Source organism: Alligator mississippiensis, chromosome 3 (assembly GCF_030867095.1).
Source record: "Alligator mississippiensis isolate rAllMis1 chromosome 3, rAllMis1, whole genome shotgun sequence".
Lineage (NCBI taxonomy): Eukaryota > Metazoa > Chordata > Crocodylia > Alligatoridae > Alligator > Alligator mississippiensis.
This window is the reverse complement of record NC_081826.1, coordinates 88,132,247-88,157,079: the sequence shown is the minus strand read 5'-3', so window position 1 is coordinate 88,157,079 and position 24,833 is coordinate 88,132,247. Positions and strand designations below refer to the sequence as shown.

The 24,833-nt window shown below is 40.0% G+C and overlaps 1 protein-coding gene across 7 annotated transcripts in view; it reads right to left on the bottom strand.

Annotated features, from left to right (window-relative positions):
* ESCO1 (establishment of sister chromatid cohesion N-acetyltransferase 1) overlaps positions 1–24,833 on the bottom strand; it is a 53,157-nt gene that overhangs the window by 11,229 nt on the left and 17,095 nt on the right. For 4 of the 7 annotated variants that reach the window (XM_059724184.1, XM_059724185.1, XM_006265230.4 and 1 more), the window contains 2 exons: positions 11,887–12,018; positions 2,830–2,919 (listed from right to left, as the gene is read on the bottom strand). In XM_059724184.1, the coding sequence (XP_059580167.1) occupies positions 2,830–2,919; positions 11,887–12,018 (222 nt within the window). Of the gene's footprint in view, positions 1–2,829; positions 2,920–3,507; positions 3,629–11,886; positions 12,019–17,811; positions 17,874–24,833 lie in introns of those variants that run through there. The other 3 variants (XR_002091198.2, XM_014606645.3, XM_019490586.2) reach the window with 3 other exon arrangements.

Genomic DNA, 24,833 nt, shown 5'->3' with positions numbered 1-24,833 from the left:
TGAAAGGTTGTCCAAATATCTCCCAACAATACAATTGTTCCAATAAAATATATCACCCATAAAAATTGCTCTCTCTCATGTCTTGGACCATTATGACTATAGAATCCAACATCTCCAGAGAAGTTGCCTTTTTGGAATAGAAAAATGTATATATGTTACTTCAACAGTATTCCTCATACTCTCCTGTCCACATACTGAGCAGAGCAAAATCTGCTTGATTTATTACTGCACTTACTCGAATATAAGACAAGGTCCCTCACCCCTGCCACCCCAATCTGCACGGTGGGAAAAGCTCATCTTACATTTACATACAAGAAAACCTCACTAAATATACTATCATTAAACTGCTGCCAAAAGCAGAATGTGCTCAGTAATGGAACTCCAAACATTACTACAAAATACATGGTCCATATGGGGCAACAATAAGGATACGTTAGTACAGCCTATCTGAATAAGATAAGAGGATAATGCCCACTGAGTGCAGACCTCCTTTTAAAGTCATGGTGAGCCACAATACTGAATACAGTTAGACTTCCACAGTCCCACAGATGAGCTATGCCATTTCCACTGATTCCTATTTCTTCATCTGCCTTAAATTTCAGCAAACATCACCAAACAGGGCCCCAAACGGTTTACCCAGAATCCCTCTGTTGCTCCCTCTCTGTCTGTCGTATATAATTAGTGTAGTCCTGTCCCCCCCCCATGAGGTAGAGCTGAACCAGGCTGCCCTATGTCTCGGCTATATAAATGTTTTTGAGGATCCCAGAACTCATGACAAAAACACCTGGTTGCAGTTATGAATGGACAGGCTAATTACCTCCACAAAGGATCCATGAGCTATCTGGAGTACACACATACACTGAGCAGTGCTGAGCTATGAGGTCACCATGGCTTGAACTCTCATTGGCTCAACAGCCCAGCCCAATGAACTATATGGTAAATTATTAGCCATTTGCCTCTGAACTAACATCATACATAGCTTGTATTACATATAAGTAGATGCAAAAAAAGTGTTGCTTAAAAGTAAGTGTATGAATTTATATGCTAAAACTTCCAGCAGTTCCAAAAAAGGTAAAATGCATCAATTTTGGATTAAATAAATTGGTGGGTACCCAGAGTACAAAGTCAGTGTTTTCAAATGTACCCTTCACTTCCAGAGCAGAGTCTGACCATGGTGGGGAAGGGAGGGAAGACACTGCAGGGGAGAAGAAGGAAAGGAGCCACCTAACCCCCCCCCCAGATTTATTTTTCCCTGCTGTAGCAGTGGGAGGTGAACAAATTCAAGGCAAACCTCCAATAATTAGACTGTATACCTACAAAATTATAAATGCTTCCTGAGCCTGACAAAGGGTATTTGTACCCAAAAGCTTGCAACAAAGAATTTTTCCCAATTATCTGAGTTGGTCTAATAAAAGATATCAGATTTACCCAAAGAACCTTGCCTACCTATGTCCTTAGACCAACACAGCTACAACCTATACCCCCAGAACATTATAAGAAATGTATAAATTGTCCATATATAGAATCTAATTCGTGGGGTTTATCTTATATTCAGGATCATCTTTCATTTACCATATTTACTCAAATATAAGACAGGATCCAACTACAGCATAGCTGCAACTAAGCAATATTTGTCATTGCTATATTCAGTTACGTCCTTTGGAGCGAGTTAACAAAAGCAGTAATCACTGGTCTTTTACATAACATTATACAGCACTACTAACTACACAAAAAGATGAACAATTTCTTCTGTGTATGAAATATCTGACAATATCAACATATTTAAACATGTAATTTAAATTTCAGTCAAAAGATATTCTTAAAAAACTAAACTACTTAAATATTTGGCTTCATTATTAAAGATACCTTAATATCTGTGACAAATGAAGAATGTAAATTATGTTTGCTTTTAATTAGTGCCAAAGTCATGAATATTTGTTTTAGAACTATCTTTTTGACAATACTGAATTGCAAGGATATGGATATTAGAACATTCTGTAAAGTAAGTTAAAGAAAAATGGCACATTAAGAAAAAGGATATTGAAATTAAATTTAATTATAACAAACCTGTAGTTTTACTCTTTAAGCCTTCAAATTTAGAACTATGTTATTTAAAATGATGAATTCACTATATGCATGCCAGGTTTTCCTCCTCATAATTTTAAACTTCAGAACTGTTTACGCCTACTTTTAGAAAGAGCTTATATTTATATTAAAGTTGATATTCCAGTGAATAGCCATGATTATTTTAACAGGGTCAAAACTTAAACATTTACAAAAGTACTGGTGCTCATGTCATGCTGTGTTCAATTCTAATCAGCTGCTAAATCTCAAGTGCCGGAACTCTCAATTGAAACTCAAAAACAACTCAGCTGAAATCATCAAAAGTGATTCACATTTGTGTGCAATCCAAACGGCTTAAAATACCCATGCAATAATCTGTTTTGTTTTTTTAAAGAGAAAAGGCACTTTACAAAACTTAGGAATATAGTATTGAAATGGACCTCTTGGGCCAGTGAATCCAGTCCTCTCACAAAACAACAGAGTTTTTTTAAGCTTGCCAATCATATACATTTCTCAACCAGTCACTGAGTCTAATAGTCAGCCCCTGCTGTAACGATCATGGGCTTTCTTGAAGAGATTGAATATGCATAGCTGAATTCTCAGCTAGGCTAAGGCTGGATTTGGTACAATTGGGAAGTATTAAGTTGAAGTGTATTGACAGCTCTATCAGAAAAAACTTATTCATTATAACATTAACTACAATATAGATAACTGTGGCATTTAAACATCAAGCAACTTTATGTATTTTTACTTATTTATTATTACCTTTTTAAGTGCATATTTTGGATCATCAGGAAGAACCATTATTATTTTGCCATCAGGGTACTCAGCCAAAATTCTCTCCTTTTTCCATCCCTAAATAATAATAATAATAATAAATCTGAATACAAGATGCCATTTTACAATAAGAATAGTAATACATATCAACTTGTGGTATAAAAATTTACAAAAAACCTTATTGCAATTACTTAGCTGATAAAAGACCTTATCAGCCAGCCTTATTTATCCATACGATAATCATAATGCAGTCACTTTCGATGCAAGATTATATCACCCAACTAAACCTAGATACAACTTGTGAAGGTATTTTATAATTGTATAACTGAATTTTTCCCCCACAACATGATAGTTCAAACTGAAATTTAAAAAAAGGATTAACTCACTCACATAATATAACTGATGCCCCAGTCTAAAAGGCATTAATTTTCCAGAGTCCAGTGAATGGAAAAATCTATGCTTCTATTAAAAGATTTCTTCTTTAACATAGTTACCTCCACAAATACACACTCAGTTTTAAAGTTTGGCATGCGAAAGACCTCCAGGAGGTTCTAAATGAACTGATTGGCATGCAGTTGCCCAAAATGTAAGGAAGAGATTTTTTTTTTAATTGTTCATAACTATTCAAAGCCACAAGAAGGAGACTATAAAAAGTAGTATAACTACCTTCTAAGAATCTAATGGGGAAGGAGGCTACGTTGTGTGTATCTGAAGTTAAACATACTCAAAAAATAGAGGTTATTAATTCTTCTTCAGATCCACACTCATGGTGATTAATGAGCAGTACCTGCATGGAAAAAACAAAACAAAAAAAGCCACTTAAATCTAGTAAGATGGGACTAATCCAGAAATTAGAACTCAAGTTGCTTTGACGAGGTTCTGAATATACAGAAAGAGTAACTTCAGCCACTGAGCTGGCCGATCTATAGGTTTTACTCAAAGCAACTTAATGTAAAAAAGCCTTTGCAGAAACAACACAGATGGAACACTTCTCATTGAAATCTATAACTTCCAGCATCAATAAAACCTAACTAAAACAAACAACTGGATTTGGCACTGTGTCTGAATGCCATGATCTACCTGTATTGTGTCACATGCTGGGAGTATTATGCTTGATTTCTACTTTTTTAGCATGCTACTTTCAATCTCCATTTCCCAAACAAAAGAGTAAGAGAAGAATTTTAGAAATGAGGCTCATCAGAGGTCCACTTGCAGCCAACACTGAAAATGACACAGAAGGGATACTTTTGAACATGTGGTGTTCCCCAGGGTTGAGCACTAATACCACAGGGGTGTTATGCACAAGTGTAGTTCATTCCTGCCATCTTCCACCTCAGCAACAGCAATACTGAGTACTGACACAGAGTGGCATAATGGAAGTTATGCTTGGCTGATAGGAATTAATACAGATTACTATGACACTACGTCAGAAGAACAATACCATGTGTGATAGCTCGATCACAATTTTTAATAAACATAGCGTCTCCTAAACAAACCAGAGCAGGAGTTAAGCCCCCACTTTTTTTCCTTTTCAGCTCACTTAACTTGACTCTCTGACTCTAATGTATTCCATTACCTACTCTTTCCCAACTAAGAATGTCACTCATCTAATCTAAATCATGTGCTTGGTAATCCTCCCATAACAGCACCCAGAGTGATACTGTCCCAACACAAGGATGCAGACCAATAAGTATTTTAGGCAAAAAGAATGTTCCCAGGAGAGATGCTCAGACATTCTTCTTCAAAAATAGTTTCACTAAAAGGTAAGAAAATTATGAAAGTTGTCTTTTCAGAAGAATTTTAATCACAAGGAATAGTCAGTCTACCTACAAAAGCATACAGAAAAATGAGTCCTGTCACCCAACTATGCTGCCACTGCTCTACTTTTAAGTAGATTAATATTTTATTAGTAGGAATCTAAAACAAAATAGAGTAAGATCACAGAAGCAATCTTTCAGGACAAGTGAAACTGCCTCTAAATATTTATCATTTTTCTTTTGGTTCTATTGTTCTGTATCTACTATTTTTCTGAAGAGAATTTAAGTGAATAGTTGTTTTTTTTTAATACAAGATAATCATTTTGTGCGACTATTACTCCACAACTTCTGAAATCCAGAGTCTTATAACTCTGCCTTTAAAAAACACCCTGCGCTGAGAAATATTTGAAGTCTTCCCAGGTATGCTGGCAGTATTCAAAATAACATTTAGATTTAGATCACTTGATTTTATGTTTTAGAGTTTAAAAAAAAAAAAGTACAAATGGCATCCTTCTCATTTTGAATTTTGCAGTATCTCTTAAGAAGTAGATATAACCTTTTCTCTATTTTGTCAAAAATTCTAATGCTTACAAACAAAGGAACAAACAACATTTCCTCCTAAACTACCAGTATGTTGATAAATCACCAGAATATATCACAGTCTTAGTATTATTCTTATATATTTTAAACTTTCAACTTTAGTTGATCAAGTATTTAAAACTGTATTTGGTATATTTGCAATGACAAGATATTTTATGCAACTTGCTGGCATATTTTCCTTTAAAAATATATCCCCATGAAGACCTGGAGTAAAAAGAAAGTGTTTTCATCATTCTGACTTCAAAGTGGGACTCTACACTAAGGTGTTCTAAGGTGGGACTGTGAACTCAAGTAATACAGTGTTGTTTAGAATTAAAAAATAAAATCAGTATTAAAGTTGGCAGGAATGAGCTATCACTTTCTTTTACTTGTATCAAAATACTCACAATTTTGCATTTCTGGGGAAAGGGCATGACTGTAACCATATACCCGTAGAAGTAAGCTCTACTCTCATTAGATAACTAGTTGTTGAAATTCTGTATGGCTATTATTTGTAAGTAATAAAGGCACACTATGTTCACGTTAGTCAATCAGAGTAGCATCATCCATTTAGTAAGCTGAAAACAGCAAGCATTCTCTCTAACACCTGCAATGTCAGTGGATGTAGGTATCTATATTATAGGTCACCAAAGTAAGATGAGAGTCCTTTACTACAGCTGACGAACTGCTGGGGAAAAAATTATCTATTTGCATTATTATCATTTAAACATTTATTTTCTAATTCATATGCACATATTCTATTTAAACTATTTTTAAAAATTACTCACGATTGTTTCTATTGCACCCTAACAATGCACAGAATGTGTATGAAAGAATGACAAAATAATGAATAGCTTAAACAAATCTAATCAAGAATAAAGGAAATGTTGCCTATTACACAGCAGTTGCTGCAGTGTTTGCAGTATTGAAGCACTGTGATAGGAACACTAACTGTGACAGTGCAGTTTTGGCACAGCATTTTTAGGTATATTCCAGCCTAGTTAAGGGGCAGAATGAGGATACAAGTGTGACCAAGCCATTTTTCAATAGTGATGGCAACTCTGGTGTAGCTTGGAAGTGCTTGCACTTTTGCAAGTTCTGTTATGCTCACAACGTAAAGAACTTCTGATGTACAACACTTGTCCCTTGAAGATATACAAACTAAGGATACAGAAGAATGCATTAACTACGTATTTCTGAATTTTCAAAAAGCTCATATAAAAATATAAAATATGATATGTTGCCTGGCACTGGTTTTTTTTTGATACACCAGGCATAACCTGTTTCCAATCACTGCCTCCCATATACATGCAAATAGCTTGAAAATTATAATTTTACATTTTTGTTCTTCCTAAAAATGTTTATGGTGGTGTAAAAATGATATTGTAGCTGTGATGGTCCAAACATTAAGTGAGAGGTAAGGATTTCTTAGGATGAAGTCTTTCATCAGACCAACTGAAAATGTTTAGATGTGGAAAAAATAAAGAACTTTATTCCTGGTAGATTCTTTATTATGTCTTAAAGAAAAGAACTTAAGGTAAGGAAGTGAACTTCAACTGCACACCCCTTTTTTTAATCTTTCAATCTTTATAGTAGGAAATAACAGGATGAACTAGATTCTTATTTCCAATTCTGACATCAATTTTGTTCTTTTAGGCAAATTATAACTTTTGTTTGCCTCCAATTCCCCTCAACTGTAAAACAAGGATATTAACTCTTAGGGAGGGTCATCATCAACAACCTGGAAGATGACATAGTGTGCACTCTCAGCAAGGCTGCAGATGACACCAAGCTAGGGGGGGTAGGGGGTGGATACACTGGAGGGTAGGGCTTGGATTCAAAGTGACCTAGACAAATTGGAGGATTGGACCAAAAGGAATGTCATGAGGTTCAACAAGGACAAGTGCAAAGTCCTGCGCTTAGGATAGAAAAATCCCATGCATCAATACAGGCTGGGGACCAACTGGCTGCGCAGCAGCTCTGCAGAAAAGTACCTGGGGCATTACAGTGAACAATAAGCTGAATATGAGCCAGCAGTGTGCCCTTGTTGCCAAGAAGGCTAACAGCATCCTGGGCTGCGTTGGTAGGTGTGTTGCTAGTAGGTCAAGGGAAGTGATTATTCCCCTCTGTTCAGCACTGAGGCCACATCTGGAGTAGTGTGTTCAGTTTTGGGGCCCTCACTACAGAAAGGAAGCGGACAAATTGGAGAGTCCAGCAGATGGCAACAAAAATGGTGAGGGGTCTGAGGGACGTGACTTCTGAGGACAGGCTGAGGGAACTGCACTTAGTCTAGAGAAGTGAAGACTAAGGGGGGGTTTAATAGCAGCCTTCAACTATCTGAAGTGGGGTTCAAAAGAGGATGGAACTAGATTGTTTTCAGTGGTGGCAGATGACAAGTTGCAGCAAGCGAAGTTTAGGTTAGATAAAAAGAAGAATTTTCTTACTAGGAGCGCAGTAAAGCACTGGAACAGGTTACCCAGACATGTGGTGGAACCTCCATCCTTGTAGGTTTTCAGGACCCAGCTAGACAAAGCTTTGATGTTTTAAAAACCCACCATTTCAATTTAGGGAGAACTAAATCGAATTACACCCCCGTGGCATGTACAAGGAGCCTGAGACTTTTGAAAATGAGCCAGGAAAAAAATCATGCAGTGATAGATTGGTGCCTTGGAACATCAGTAGGGATATAACATTTAGATCCAGTGTACAGATCTCTGCCACCTTAACTAACTCTTGACAATAATGTGCTACGTGAATCAACATTAAGTGAGACCAGCATACTTTGCAGATTTGGTGGCACAGGCATAATGAGACTTCAAGAATCCATTCCAGCCTCTGGAAGGAAGAGCACATGTCCTGGGCTGGAGTACATACAGTGAGGATGGATTCTTCAAGGAGTTTAGCTGTTAAAATCTGAAGTTTACTGGAATATATTTCAATAATGGATTTACAAAGACATAGCTTTGTCAAAGTTGGGGATAACAGAAGACATACCCCTGGTATATGAAGGCTACTCCCATCACCAGATTTTAGCCTCGGCTCCAAAGTTGCATGACCTTATGAAAAGCCTTAACAATGGGTAGAAAGAGACAAATCCCTTGAAACGGTCAGTGTTCAGGGGTGTAGGTCGTAGCCGTGTTGGTCTAAGGACATAGTCGCACAAGGTTCTCTGGGTGAATCTGACCACCAACTGCTGATACTTCCTTACCCTGATGAAGGGTTTTTGAACCCGAAAGCTTGCTTAAAAATTGTTTTCCAACTATTTAAGTTGGTCTAATAAAAGATATCAGATTCACCCAAAGAACCTTGTCTGTCTTGAAACAGTCAGAAAACTGTGAGAAGGCCTAAGAGTAGAAAAATGTAGACCCCAATAACAGGCAGGAAAGCCTTGCGATAGTGCGTGCAGGGCAAGGGCTGGGAATGAGAGTCTGATTTGGCCCATGCCCAGCCTCACACCACTCTGCCAACTCACAGGACTGAGGGCCTGATCTGGTCCATGCCCAACCCCACAGCACTCATTCAGCTCACGGAGCTGAAAGGTTGGACACTACTGTATTAGAGCATATTCTGGGATCACAATCATGTGAGAGGCAAACGTTACTCTGTCCTTCCTATTTATTAGAAGGAAATGGGCCCCAGGGTGGAAAAAAGCTATTAGTATTACAGCATTAACGACTGACTGGAACACAGTAAGGAACAAGAGACTATATCCTGATCCTATCACCTAGCCTCTCTTACTGGGGTTTTTCTATCAGTGTCTTACTATTTAGGGCAAAAAAACCCATAGAACTTGAGAGGACCCCCTACATTTACAAGCAATTGCCACTTTGAATCTTCACACCCAACTACATGGCATAACATCTGAAACATCAAGAACACTCTGTAACACATCATAGGTAAAAACAGGGAAGACAAGGTCATTGCCAGTCCCTTGCTACTGCAAAAATAGCTATTACATGCTCAAAAGGTCTGGGGAAAGGACCATGAGCAACACTACAGAGGCAACTACAACTCCCACCTCATGGGTCCAGAGGTAAAACAATCAATTTCTGCCTAATGGTCACCCCGTTAGTGAGAAATCCGATCATTTTTTCAAATACTGACACTTTCTGAAAAAGGGGATAAAATAGAACCATTCACAACTTTTACTAAAGATTTTTGGTATTTGCCCCTTCACTCCCATACTAGCATTTGAGATGGACATAATATTTTATTTAAATTCTGCTATTTCTAAGTTAAAATTAACATTTTGGGGTTTCTTTAAGCATAAAAGGAGCAAAAAAGGGCCAAAGGCTGACTCTGAAAAACACTGTTAAGGCACTTTTAAGAAGCAAGTTATGTGAGTGCCTGCCACTGATATTACTATTGTATACCAAAGCACCAAACCCAGGTGAGCAAACTGAAGAAGGGAAAAAGAATGGCAAGTGATACAGTGGTTTGTTTTAATTGCACAATATTCTACAGGATATTAATCTCTATGCTATGAAACTGTAGAACTGGTCAAGAATAAGTAAACATAAAAAAATTCACTGATTTCCCTTATGTCTAAACTGCCTATTATAAGAACCACTACACCTATTACTATAGCATATCATTCAGAAAATAACAATGTTGTGCATATTCCCTGAGCTGACGATAAAAAGTCTGCTCTGGTGCAATTAAAAATAAACAGACAAACAAACCAAACCTCTCTCACCCATGTGATCATGTGTCCTTTTATACAAACCTTGTTTCTAGGTGTTATTTGAAAAAACTTTCCCTAGTGTTTGAACTTTCTCATAAACCATAAACTTTTTCATTACAAAGCATTATCCAATACTGGCTTCCATATAAATGAATGGGAGAAGAGAGTACCTTGAAATGGTCTGTGGGTATAGACAAATGAACTTTAAAGTCACTTTGAACAGGAGGGACAAGGCTGCTGCTTATAAATAGCATCAAACATTACAACGTAACTGGCATATTTGCATAAATAAGCAGCAATACAAGTTAGCTAATTGCCTTGGGACAGTTTAGAAATTGAATTGTAATAGCTTTTATCAGTATCCTTTGATATTAATATCGCTGTTAATTTTGTTAATAACTTATCCTATACTGGGGTGCTCAATCCCCAGCCCACAGGCCAGATGTAGCCCCCAGTGCTGTGTCATCTGGCCTGCAGGACTCCCTATGGACTCCCATAGGCGGTGCCCCTGCATGCTAGGCTGGGCATGCAAGGCCCAATCCCAGTGCACAGGGGCCAAATGGGAGAAGTGTGGGGCCCCTGAAGCCTGAACCCAGCAGGTGGGGGCAGCACAAGGCCCAATCTGGCCTGTGGACCAGCCCTGCACCATTCATCTGGCCCAGAAGGCCAAAACAATGAACACAACTGTCCTAGACATTATCTTATGACAGTAAAGAACAGAGGTCACATCAATTGCTGCAACTTTCATCATCCTTAAAATACTTGTCCACTCCGCCCCAAGGTCCCTCAGTGGCATGAACAGTTACAGGCCACATCTGCTCAAAGGAAAGAGTTGCTCTTATATTAATTACCATGCCCCCCGTACCTATTTGTCAGTATAACCTCTCCCTCCCATCACCCCACTGTCAGTCTAAACTATTTGAACCCAGATGTGTGCCCAAGCCACTTTATTGCTAGTTGCTGCAATATCTACAATAGAGGAGAGACTCCTGGGACATGTTCGTTATCTGAAGACATCATACAATGACTAATTTGGCAGATAATGGACAAAGTATGTATGTATGTATGTATGTATCATGCTGCTTTTTTATCACATGGTCAATTCATTCTTCTCTTACAGCTGATTTTTTTTTCCAGAAACACCAAGAAAGGATATTTTGGGGTTATTCAGCCAGTCAACTGAGAAAAGAATGAAAGACCCAAGTGTTTTATCAGGACTAGATAGTTGCAAAAGTATTAGCGTAATATACTGATTTTTTTAATGGGTAACTGGTTCAAACCCAGCTCTAGATTTAAGAGTACTCCAATTGCTGATTGGCACCTACATGAAATGAATTGGTGGCCTCAGTTCAGTTATCCTGGAGGTCTTATCTACTTGAGTGTAGAGTACTGAAGGTAACATGTGTGATAAAGAAAATGGACTTCATGGATTCTGATCTGAATTTCAGAAACCTGGGCAAGTTTCCCCTATAAATCTTGTAATATCAGTTTACAATTTTACTACAAATTTGAAACTGCAAAAAACTTCCAAGTTCATCTAAAATGTGCAACTGAATGACAAACATACCTATTAAGCACAAAATGTAAACTTCTATTTTTTAATTTTACACTGTATTATTCAATGAAGTTTAAACACACTAAAGCTATGCCAAAAATTTCCTAGCTAATCTACTTCTGAATTATTGCTATTTTAACTTAGCCCATTTAAGGAAAGCAAATGGAATAAGAAGTTCTATGGCATTCTAGAGAAAACAGTAAGGCCAACTACTAAATAAAAAGGACAGAATAAAACTGAAACAGACGTGTATTATCTTGATGATGAATTTTTGTAGCTTAATTATAACCACCTGTTAGGCTTTTAACAAAACCATCATTTTCCAGAAATGGATTTGTGATCTACTGTGTTATTTTTAGGGCAAGAATTTATTACAATAAATTTATACTTCAAAGTAATTTGAACTTGAGTTAATACAGTATGGAAAATGTTAATCTTATTCTTTAAAAAAAGGCATAAAATTATCTTACCACATATTTTACAGCACTAATGAATTGGTTGTGAAACAGCAGATGTTGAGTTTCATCCTCCGGATTTGATGCAGTATAAAGCATTCCACAAATATTGCAGGAAATAGCGCCAAATCTCTTTTGTCCTGCATCCTATTTAAAAGAAGGTATATTGTTCAAAAGTACAGAACAGAAATGGAATTAAATTGAAGGATTTCATAACTAGATATGCAATTAAATAACATCTGTAGACACAAGCACGCCAGCTAAAATGGAGGAAGGGAAAAAATACAAAAAATAGTGACTGGAAGCCTTACCCACCTACAGCATTCAGACAAGTTGTCAGTCTCAAGACAGACCACAGACCAAGAGGGGCATTAAGACAAATTTCCCCTCCCCAGTTACTTCAAGTCAGAGCTAAGACACATGCGTAAAGCAAAAAAGGACTATTCATATTTTTTGAAAGACAGAATACAAAGATATCGTTAAGATGCCGTTACCTACTCTGTTACTTGTAATAACTGTTATTGCCTAATATAAAAAATGCATTACTTGTTTCCCACTACCAACTCCTGTCAGATGATAAATTCCTTGGGTGTAAACCCTTTCTGAGGATCTGGAAAGTGTCTAGCATACTTTGGTCACTACTATGAAAATCCAGAACATGGAAATTAGCAGTAGAATCATAAGTAACAAATTTACTGTATTTGGCCAAGGGATTTCACAATTCTGTGAAGAAACTAAATATTTTCAAATCAATTGGCTAGCATTATACTTTTTTCTCTTCTCCTTTGGTGGTATACGAGACTTATAATATCATGCTCACCATCAACAAAGCCAGTTCTGAATATTAACTTTACCATACTTTGTATCTGGTTTTTAAGGGAATAGTTCAGTTTGCAATTTTCAACACAGGTGATAAGTACTCATGATATAAAAGAAATTTTCTTCTCGATCTTGCTGTTTCTGACATTAAGTTTATCACCTTATTTTGCAATTCATTACACACGTTAGCATGCAAATGATTTATTGTTCATTCTTTAAGCAGTGTTGTTATTTCATATGAAGTAGGCAAATATTAGAAAAAACCTTGGCAGTATTCGTAAGGGACGGTTTCATTATTTATGTATCTAATTCTCACGTATAGTATTATATGAATATATACTGCTTGAATTTAACTTAATTCAGATCTTTATAAAAGAACAGAATTATTTTTATAATACAAAAGTCAGTGGAAAGATTTTTGCAGCATGACTAGATTTTTTCAGTTCACTTCCTGGCCCTTCTTGCAACTTTAACACACTGCATTTACCTGAATCCAAGACAACCTTGAGTTTAAGACTCCCCACCAATAATTAGATTCTATACGTGGAAAATTATAAATTTGTTATAATTGTCCATGTGTAGAATCTAATTATTGGAGGGTGATCTTGAATTTATCCTGCCTACAGCAATACCAGTGATGAGGGGCAGGACCTCCACCTCCCTGCTTGTTTTCCCATGCCTGTGCCTGTCACCCCTACCCCTAACCAATCCATGCATATGCCTGCTCCCCTGCTGCCTATCCACACCATGCTTATGCCTGTCCCCTGTCACTTGCCCCAAACAATGCCTGTGCCTTTGCCTGCCCCCACTACCCTCTGCCCCCATCCCCATGTCTGTACCTGTCCCCCTGCATCCTGGTGCCTACCACCTTCTCCACTGCATGAGCCATCCCAGGCCAGGGCTGAAATCAGAACTGAGCCACCGTGTGTCTCAGGCCAGTACAAAAAAACTAAAACAAGGTTTTTTTTTCCCCCCCACACCTCATGTTGATTGGGCAGAAAAAACCTCATCTTGGAGTCAAGTAAATATGGCATATGCTGGATCTGAAAACTGATAAATAGATGCAGATGACAGACTTACTTCACAGACTTATTTCAGGGGGCTGGGGCACATAACTTCTGAGGAGAGGCTGAGGGAACTGGGCTTATTTAGCCTAGAGAAGAGGAGACTGAGAGGAGATACAATAGCAGCCTTCAACTACCTGAAGGAGGGTTCAAAAGAGGATGGAGCTAGACTGTTTTCAGTGGTGGCAGATGACAGAACAAGGAGCAACAATCTCAAGTTGCAGCAAGAGAAGTTTAGGTTAGATATTAGGAAGAATTTTCCCACTAAGAGGGTAGTAAAACACTGGAACAGGTTGCCCAGACAGGTGGTAGAATCTCCATCTTTGGAGGTTTTTAAGACCCAGCTAGACAAAGCTTTGGCTGGGATGATCTAGTTGGGGATGGTCCTGCTTAAAGGGTTGGACTAGATCAGGGGTGGGCAATTATTTCGGGCAGAGGGCCGCTTACTGAGTTTTGGCAAGCCATTGAGGGCCGCATGACAGGCAGACAGGGACAGATAAATATTAATTTTTTAAATTTTTTAGGGGCCCCCCCCGTAGGCTGGACAGAATAACCTGGTGGGGTGCTTCTGGCCCGCAGACTGCATTTTCCCACCCCTGGACTAGATGACCTCCTGAGGTCCCTTCCAAACCACAGGTGAAGGGAGAAATTTTTTTGGTGGGGGCTAAGTGTGTGCATGCATGCACATGTGCCCGCCCCCCCCCGGCGCGCGCACAAGGGAAAGTCTGTAGGGGAAGGGGCAGGGGGAGGGGGGAAGGACCATGGGGGTGGAAATGGGGCTGGGGCTGGTCTGTGCTCAGGCCAGGCCAGGTTGTGGAGCAAATCAGAGCCCAGCGGCTTCTCCAGGTATATGGGTGGGCGGCTCCCCCTGCTGTGCACACTGTGGGGGAGCCAGGGGAGGATAAGCATGTTCCCCCACCTTGGCTCCCCCACGCTGCACCCCTGGAGGAGCATCTGGGCTCTGACTGCCCCATGACCCAGCCCAGCTGGGGTCCCATTCACAGTGAATGGGGCCCCGGCCAGGCTGCGTCGTGGGACAATTGGAGCCTGGCAGCTCCTCCAGAGGTACAGTGCAGCACTGAGGAGCCAAAGGGGGGGGGGGGGGGGGGGGGGGGGGCCATGTGCCCCCCTGATCTTTCCACAGCGAAGGGTGGGCTACAGCTGCAAGCTGGGCTCTGCCTGCTCCCAGCCTCCACACCTCACTGCCGCTGCTTTGAAAGCGGCATGGTACCATGTGCCTTGTTGCCCAGCCCACCCAGTGGTGGGATGCACATGGCACCACGCTGCTTTCAAAGGTGGCAGTGAGGTGCAGAGGCTGGGAGCAGGTAGAGCCCAGCTTGCAGCTGCAGCCTGCCCTTGCCACATGCAGAGATAAGGGGGGCACATGCCTCCCTGCCCTTGGCTCCCTGGCGCCGTGCCTGTGGAGGAGCCGCTGGGCTCAGATTGTCTCACGACCAGGCCCAGCCCCCATTCACTGTGAATGGGGCCCTGGCCGGGCCATCCCTACAGTGGAGCATGGAGCGGGGCAGGGGTGAAAGATTCACCCCTGCCCCTAACCCCACTGTCTCCTGCACTGTGGGGGTCTTGATCTGCCCCCTGCCAAGCCCAGGTAAAGAAAGAAACTTACCTGCCTGCTAGGCTGGCTGTGATCTTGGCTGTGCAGGGATCTGAGTGCGCGCCCCTGCCCCCTGCTGCAGCAGCCTGTGGCTGGGCTGCTGTCCAGCCATACCTGCTGCCCCCTGCATTTGTGGGGGCTGAGCCCGGTTAACAGCCCCCTTCCATCACCTATGCTTTCAATCCTAATGTTCTATGATGCACAGAAACTGTTGTAACCTCGAGCAAACCTGCTAGTGAAGTCTAGACTTTAGGTAGAGCCTCCTGATAAATTCACAGTAAGAAGCATAGACTTCTAGTAATTGTCACAGGATACTTCAAGTGACAGAGCACTTAAAAAAACCCCAACTAGGTGGAAGGTAGAAACACAAGAAAGGCTGCCACTCTTTCCTGGCATTTTGTAAGATTTATAAAAGCCTGTAGCAATCTACATATGAACCACTGCTGCAAGCAAGCAACTGAGAAATCACTGGTTTATGCTCAATATCACAGTTCCTATATTCCCATGGCATGTAAGAAGAAAAAGAAAGTGATCATGGTCTGATAGATAAAAAGGGCAAGGGTGTCTGTTCAGATGCTTGAAGAACACTTAAAAAAAATCAGGTAAATAAACAAATCTTAAACATTCAAACACATAACAACAGTGCTGTTAACAATCCTTCTGAAGCAAAAGTATCCGCATTAAAATGATTGAGAATTTAAATGTTATTATAATTGAATGTTGGTTAGTTTGCCAACAAAAATCCTTGAACACAGGAAATCACCAAAACAATAAATGACAGAAATCCTCAAAATGTGTCAATTTAGTTCATCTAGGGCTACCAGCAGGTATTCAGCATGAGTGTTAGGAGTACAATCAGAACTTCCTAGATCTTAAATGCTGGAGGCTGCAAGTGCAAGAGGAACAAGGGAGAAACCCTGATCGTACCCTGTCCTCTCTCCCTTTCAACATCCATGCTCTGCCACTGTGAGAGACAGGATATTGGGCAATATGGACCCATGGTATGACCCACTCAATGGCTGTTCTTATTATCTTAATGTTTCTGAGAGGCATAAGAGAGCCAAATTGGAAATTCTAGTATACCTCAGATATCCGACAGGATATTTTTCAGGATTTCATTAAAATAACAATTTTAATGTATTCAAGTGGACAACAATACAAAAATATTTACCACATACTAGGGTAATACAAGAGACCCTTACAAAACACACATGAGCTTCTCTCAGGCTCAGCAGAGTGGTGAATGGGTTAATTTGTTTTAGATAAATATATTCTGCAGACCATACAGATTTTAGCTAGCAAATAAACCTAAAGCAGTATTTTAACTCTGCACACCACTGTGCATCATCCCTTAAACAAAAAATTGTTGCGCAGGCAAAAAATTGGAGTGCAGGCTCTGCAGGGCAAAAAACACTAAGCTGACTAAAATCAAGAGCAGCAATACAGCAGAAGGATTTACACTTTTTTGGTGTTTAAGAGGTTAAAAAAAATACATATTTGACCCTATAATTGAAAGTGGCAAGCAGGAAGACCTGTCCAGAGGGTGTGGGGTATGAAGGGATATGTACCAACCCTGTGTAATCCTTCTCAGATCTTGGTAATCTACCATGCTGCAAAAAGCCCCTAAACTTTAGCACAGAAGGATAAAAATCTTCACACCTTTTTAAAGTTAGAAATACGGAAAAAGGCTTTTTATATTAGTATAAAATTTCAACTGACAGAATCCCTTTAACTCATTTTAAGTTAATATTATTTCAAGTTGATTGTGTCCCTTCACTATTCTTCACAAGCCCCCATTAGAGCATGAGCTGTCAAGACCTTGGAGACAACTAGAAAATAGTGTTGAGATGATTAGTTCCAAGAAATCCAGCAGAACAAAAGGTTTTAGAAAAGCAGTAGAAAGAGCAGAAATTAGATTACTTGTCTTGAATTGATTCTTCTAGTCCCCAAACAAGAACCCTATACTAATGATTCTCAACCAGGGTATTGCAGCACCCTGGAGAAAAATTAGATACTTTCAAGGTGCCACAGGGTGCCACGCAATGTTAGCACTGTTAGGTATAGAAACATGATTCACGAGCGAAACCCTGAGTTCTCAAACAGGAATCCATGATGTTAAAAATCATTTGGACATTGTGATCTTTCCGAGTTCTTTGCAACAGAAGAATTGCTCTTATTTTTCCATAGTCAAAAGAGCAAAAACTAAAGAGCTAAAAAGTTTGAAAGGTTGAAACCCACTGGCCTACATAAACTAGAAGTACAGAATTGCAAATTCTGTAATGCTTTAAATGCAGCAGACAAACAACTCTGATAAGCTAGGCAAACTCTATTAAGATGAATGTGGGCTCATGGCAAAAAAGCATTGCAATTCATCAAGGCCAAGTTAACATCTAGAAGGACTTAGTTCTTTCTCTGTATTAAACAGGGGGGAAAAAGTCTTACCAAATTTCTCTTCTTTGAGACGGTGCATGTCTGCCAATCTTCCATTTTGGGTTTAAGGAGTCCTGCAAGCAAAAAAGGCATTTGGTGCCTTTGTAGGACATTGAAGGGAGCCCTTGCTTTGGGCAAAGGATAACTCACTTCCCTCCTTATAGACCCTCAGGCAGAGGGAGATATACGTTGCTGAGTGAGGATACTAGAATAAAGAACAGAACAGCCAGAAAACAGAGCGTCTGAAAGTGAAAAATGAAATGGCAAGAAGAAGACAGAAGTTCCAAAGAAGGAAGAGATTTCCCTCTTAGACCCTTCACAGAAAGAAAAAGGAATGGGGATTCCTGTGCGGCCTTGTGCATGCTTCCAACAACAGGCATTTCTAAGGCAAGGTTGTGGGCAGGTCACCCTGCTGATCAAGAAGAGGATCAGTAGACATGCCCCACTCAAAAAGGAAACACAAACTTTAAATGAACCATTGGGAAGACAAGTTCAGTTTACTTAGAGGAATATTGCTTTAGCCAGGGGAGGCAGAGCAATTTAAGGCTATTTTAAAAATAAATTATTTTTACGGAATTATACGTCATAAATTAATTACTATTTTAATAGTATAAACATGTCCAATTATAAAAAGATATTAAGAAAAGGAAATGTAAACAGTATTCAGACATGGATAATATGACATCTCCTAGTTATCAAACAACTCAGATAAAGAATTTGAATATTCCATTATTTTATAACACATATAACCCTACAAATTGGAAGTAGAATAGTCAAATTTTTCAGTTTTATAATAAATACCTTTTACCAAATTAATGTAAGTAAAGATCACTGTTTATAAATTAAATTAGTAAAACAATTAAGATTGTGAGCTTGGTAAGAATTTAGGAAACAAAAGAAATTTAGGTCTCCCATGAACTGTTTCTTTTAATAAATGGTAGAAGTGGAAGTAGAACCAAAAATATTTTTTAGCAAGCTGACACTGCAGAATATTTTTTTATTAAATAAAAAATAAAATTGAATTATATGTCCATTTTGCATAATTTGGATGCTCATTTAACTTTAGAGCACATAAATGTAACGTGTAAATTTTAAAAAACGGCAGTCCATAATCCTCATACTAAAATAATCCATAAGGGGGTGTATTTAATAAGTTTTCAGAATAGTTTGTTATATTCATTTGAACACAAGAACAAATCAGGGCATGTCCAGACAAGCGTGCACGTGCGGTTCCCAGGGACAAACAGCAGCTGCACATAGTTGTGCTGCTGGTACTTGTCCCCAAGGAACGTTCATGCACACATGCACACAACAAGTCACTCTGGGTGGGCTAGAGGAGGCTGAAGCCAGCATCTGGGCTGGCCCCAGCAGCATTACTTGAGATCCTGGGGGCTTCCTAGGGCTCCAGAGGTGGTGATCCAGCATGCGGAGCCTGGCCGACAGCCGGTGCATGGCTCCGACAGTCCAGGCTCCAATTTTAGGCAGCGCACACTACCTCCATATCTGCCGCTCCACTTTTTTCAGGTGCAGGGGTTTTTTTGACACTGAGATAGCCCGAGGTCAAAAAACACTCCCAGTTTACTGCAAATTAGCAGCGCAGAGAACACCTGTATGTGCAGTGCATGCAGTTTATGGTGCCGGAGAACATACCGCGCATGCACGCTGGTCTGAACATGGCCTCAGGAACTGACACTATCTTTGACCTTATTCAAGTCATAATCTTGCTACTCATCTCTCCTTGGTCTGTAAAAGAGAGATCACATTTGCTTACCTCAAAAGGGACAAGGCTTAAATGTTGTAAGTGACCTTAAACATAAGTCTCCTCCAACGGAGTACACTTTTGGATGTGCACAGACAGTATTATACTTCCTGTTTTCAATTGGGTCAGCTACCACTAAAACAGCATGGAGAGTAGCACTGTTCTTAAGGCAGTCAGGAGACCTATGTTCTGCCAGACGTCCTGTGACCCTTCTTTGCCTCAGTTGTATATCTGTATAATGAAGATTATAGTTGTGACGGGGGGATAAATTAATATTAGAGATGTTCAGATAGCAGGAAGAGGCACATGAAAGAAAATGAATGATTGAGAAGCAGTACAAGTATTAAAATAGAACATCAAGTTATAGCATATATGATGAGCATTAACAGTTGTACTGCTATTTGAGAAAGTGGCAGCACTTTTTGCAGGCAAATAAAACCTGCAGCAAGCTCTGCTATAGTCATATAATACAGAAAAATAACAAGTCACTATCAATACCTTCCAAAGCAATGATATACAATGTTTAGGGACTAAATATAAAATAGCACATGCAAAAGGAAAAAGAATGCTGAGTTACCCATAAGACTTCCTTTAAAATACAGGGTGAAAAGGTAAAGGTTACATAATTTGACAACATACCTCAGACCCAAGGACTCGACCATTATATGGACAATTAGAAGTTAGATGTTTTAAGATAGATAACATAAAACCAAAATATTAAAATGTTCAGCATTACAGCAAAGGAGGTAGTGGTATATACAGCCTGACAGAAATTAAGGTATTTGAAAGCCAGAAAGGGTATCCATTCAGCCTATCCATAAAAACAATAGTGTTGTAACTAATGATGAAACATCTCAAAAGGTGGTTTTAAATAAGGATGAACAAGTTAAATTACAGCCTATTTCATTTAATTTCTATTCCTCTATATTAAAGTGCTATTGCTAAGAGCATACTTGTAATTCCAACAGAATTAAAATTATGTTTCTAGCTATTACTATTAAAATAGCTTATAACTATACAGCAACTGAGTTTAACTTGGCTGCACACAACAAAACATTTTTATTATATTTATTTTTAAAGTAAATAATTGATTCATTTTTAAAATCAACCTAGCATTCTTTGATTTGGTACTCAGATACCTGCAACACAATAGTACCTAAGTATCTTTGTAAAATGTCCATTCAGAAAATTTTGAACTACTGCTAATATCTAAAAATGTGATTAAAAAAAAAATAAAAAAAATCACAAATTCCCATAAATGGCAACTATGAATTTTAAAAATAGGATTAAAAAAAATGTATTTACTGATTTAAACTCTTGCAAGTAATTATATTTGAAATTTTTCTTTTCAAATCAGGTATTTTCTATATATGCAAGTACAAATTATCAAAACCATATACAAAACTACCATGAATCATCTCTACAAAAACTATAGTTAGCAAATATGTAGTATTTTATGAAAAATGTTATTTTGCAGAGGACAACTTTCTCTATACATATAGAAGGTTGCAGTCTCACGTTTGAGAAAGGTAAACCAAAAAGTTTCACTGCCACATGTACTGTCACTCTTTGATTAAAGTGAACTACAGGCATGACTAAAGTCTCTTTAGACCAAAAAAAACCCAACAAAGAGTTAATCCTGATCCAAGTAAGTGTTAATTTTAAGTATTAATGCTAGAGAATGAATAAAAATAATAATATTATGGAGGTCTTTTCCTTTTATAAATATTTTGTTATGATTAAGTGTCCTTCTCTTTGGCTTGAGAAAGATGTACAAGAAAAAATGATAAATTTGTGGCCAATTTAAACTTATTTTCTAACTTTCTTCAGTGAAAACCATCCTTTATACTCTAAGATTAATACTCTAACTTAAAATCACAGAAAAATAGAGCTAAAAGGAACCACAAAAGGTCATGTAGTCTAGAGGTGTCAAACACTTTTAGCCCTGCAGGCCAGATGAAGGGAACAGGGCTGGTCTGCAGGCTGGACCAGGCCCACAGACCAACCCCATGCACCAGAGTCAGCACACAAGGTTGGTTTAGCACAGGTAGCTCATGCAACACACACCCTGGTACCAGTCCAGGGCTTGCATGTGGAGCCATATGTGGGGGTATGTGGGGTACGTACTGCACGAAGTGCCGATACCAGTCCAACTCTGTGTGCTGGGTCCAGTCTGTGGGTCCAATACAGACTGCCCTGGAGCCAGTGTGCAGGGTGCTACATGCAGTGCAACTTTGGATTGGCACCCTGTACTGCATACAGGTTCCAGGCTCTGTGCACCCTAGGCTGGCCACAGTCTGGGGCTCACACCGCATGCAGATCTGACATGGGGTGCATACTGCATCTGCATCCAACTGGCCCTGTGCACTGACTGCAGCACGCTTGAATGGCTTGTGGGCCTGATCTGGCCTTGGAGCCACCATGTACAGTCAGTGCAATACAGGCATCACATGTCATGAGCAGGACCAGGGCCAATGCACACTGCACACAACGCATGTGCTCAGTCCAAGACCCATGGGCCAGATCCTAGAGTTCCATGGGATGTATACATCTTTGACACTGCTGATCTAGTTCGACTCCCTACCCAAAAGCAAGATCATACCTGTCTAAAACATTGCAGACAAGTGTTTATTTAAACTGGTCTTGAGAAATGCCTAGGATGGAGATTTCACAACCTCTCTAGGTAGCCTGTTCCACTGCTTTACCACTTAGTGTTCAAAAGTCTAATATCCAAACCAAATTTCCACTGCTGCAATTTAAGACCAGTACTTCTTGCCCTGTCCCTTGTGGACACATAGAAGAATCAATCACTGCCCTCTTTATAACTATCCTTCAGGTATTTGAAGACTGTTATCAAATCCCCCTCAACCTTTTCATGTACAGACTAAGCAATCTCAATTCTTCCAACATTGCTTCATATGTCAAATTTGACAGACTACAAATGTTATTGTAAAATGTGTTTTAAATGTGTTTTTGTTTTAATGGTATTGTATGCCTCAGTTTTCCTGACTGACTTGTACATGGGGAAAGAAGAAGGGGTTAAGAGACAGTGAAGCCAAGAGAATACAGGAAAGCTGAGGGACATAGGTCTGGATAGGAGCAGCCTGAACAGGCAGGGTTTTAGCTTGGGAGCTCAAGAATCAGGAGAAAGAAAACAGATGGGCTACTTTGGGGGCTGGGCACACTGGAAAGAAAGCAGCTATCTTTGGGGTGCTCAGGACTATGTGGGCTAGCCTGAGTACAGTGCTACTTGCTTAACTTTTTGGAGGGGAAAAAGATTTCTTGCTGAGTGGCCTTTGGCCCAATATCTGCCTTTTTAAAAATACATTATCTGCTTTGCTGCTGGAACTTCAGGATGCACTTCTTATCCCTATTAAGAGTTAATGTCCCTCATTCTGAAGTCAATGAGAAGGTAGCGCCCTAAGGAAGGGCTGTAGAAGACCCGAGAGAGTGAGGCACCAAAAAGCTTTGGCTTCTGCTCTACACTCCAGAAGTCGGGCCTCAACTGGCTTCAGGAGTTATCCAGAGAAACCAGATGAAGCTGAAGGTGAGAACCTTTAGCCTCACCTTTAGCCTTCAGGTGAGAACAGAAAGCATGCCCCTGGGGGACTTCATAACATTATGTTTCCTAGACCTCTCATCGTTTTTGTTGCTCTCTCTGAACAGTTGCTAAATTTATTCACATCTTTCTTGAAATGTAGTGTCCAAAACTGGACAAAATACTCTACATGAGGTCTCACCAATGCTGAATAGAGTAGAAGAATCACTTCCCTTGACTTGCAAGTGACATTCCTGATATTACAACCATGTTGATAATATAATGCTGTTAACAGTGTGCTCTTGTTGAAAACAAGTCAACTCATATTCAGATCACAGTCCACTTGTGCATGCAATTATTACTTTCCAAGTGCAGCACTTTGCACTTATCCTTACTGAATTTCATTCAATTAAGTTTTAACCTTTTCTCCAATTTATGAAGGTCATCCTAAATCCAAAGCATCTACAACTCCACCCAGCTTGGTATCGTCTGCAAATTTGCTAACTCTGCCCTCTTCATTATGTATGTTAGTAAAGATAATATTAAGGTACAATTAAAGAAAATCTTTAGATATATTAAATGGTACTGGACCCAAGACAGACCCCTCAGCATCTCCACTTGATACCACCTCCCAAACAGACAGTGAAACATTGATGATTAGTCTTTAAGCATTATGGGCGTGTCCACACATGCAAGCACATATGCTTGCAGCAGCTTAAATAGAAGCGGTGCAAATTTGAGCCGGGGCTTTTTGCTTCAGCGCACATGCTCGGACATGCACTTTGTTGTGGAGCAAACCGTGCCACCAGGGGCAAAATAACCCTGCCTGGCTCCTCCTGGATCTGCAGCCCAGGGGGAGCTCGAGCCCGGGGCCAGCACCCTGTGCTGTCCCCAGCAGTATAGCTGCCCTGTCCTGGCCCCAGCAGTATAAAAAGCCACACTGGCAAATAGCTCAGGGCTACTAGCTCTCAGGAGCTTCTGGGACCCAGCCAACTGGTACCTGGGGACACTACCCCTTGTGCCAGCTGGACTGCTGAAGCAACCCTGAGAGTTCCCTGCACCCTCTGCCCACTGCAACAGTCTGGCAGTAGGAACTGCTGCCTGGCTGTGACGTGCTGCGCACCTGCCGCGCTCGGATGGGGACTGCAGAGCCAGTAGAGGCATCTGCCCCTCTGGGCCAACTGCCAGTGGACTGCAGTTGCGGAGTTGGCCTTTGTGCAGCACTACTGCCATTTGTGCCCCCTGCCCGGCTATCTGGGCAGCTATTGCCTGGAAGATGATCCAGGTGTGGTGGCCTGCTTTGAACTGTCAAACCATGTCCTCCTGGCCCCATTTGTCCAGGAGGTCAGCCACAGCCAGATGGGTCCAAGGTGCCAGCTCTGAGCAGGCAGGGTCCTGCCACTGGCCTCTCTAGCAGGAATTCTGGTGTTCCCTATTGGAAAACTGAAAAATCCCTGATAAAAAAAATCCCAAAATCACTCTCTAAAATACCCCAAATGCAAGTTCCTCCACAAGTAAAACAAAAGACCACTATAAAGAGAGAGTGTGAGACAGAGACAACGATCAGTTGGACAATGTTTTATTGATATACCTACAGTGTTAAAGCAAGTCCCTTATCATAATAATAAAGTGAACTCTAAATACAGGTTTCATGAATTCATGAATACATATTTTGCTGCTCTCCCACAGGGTGATGGCCCCCACACAAGGGGTCAGTCCCCCGCACAAAGGCTACAG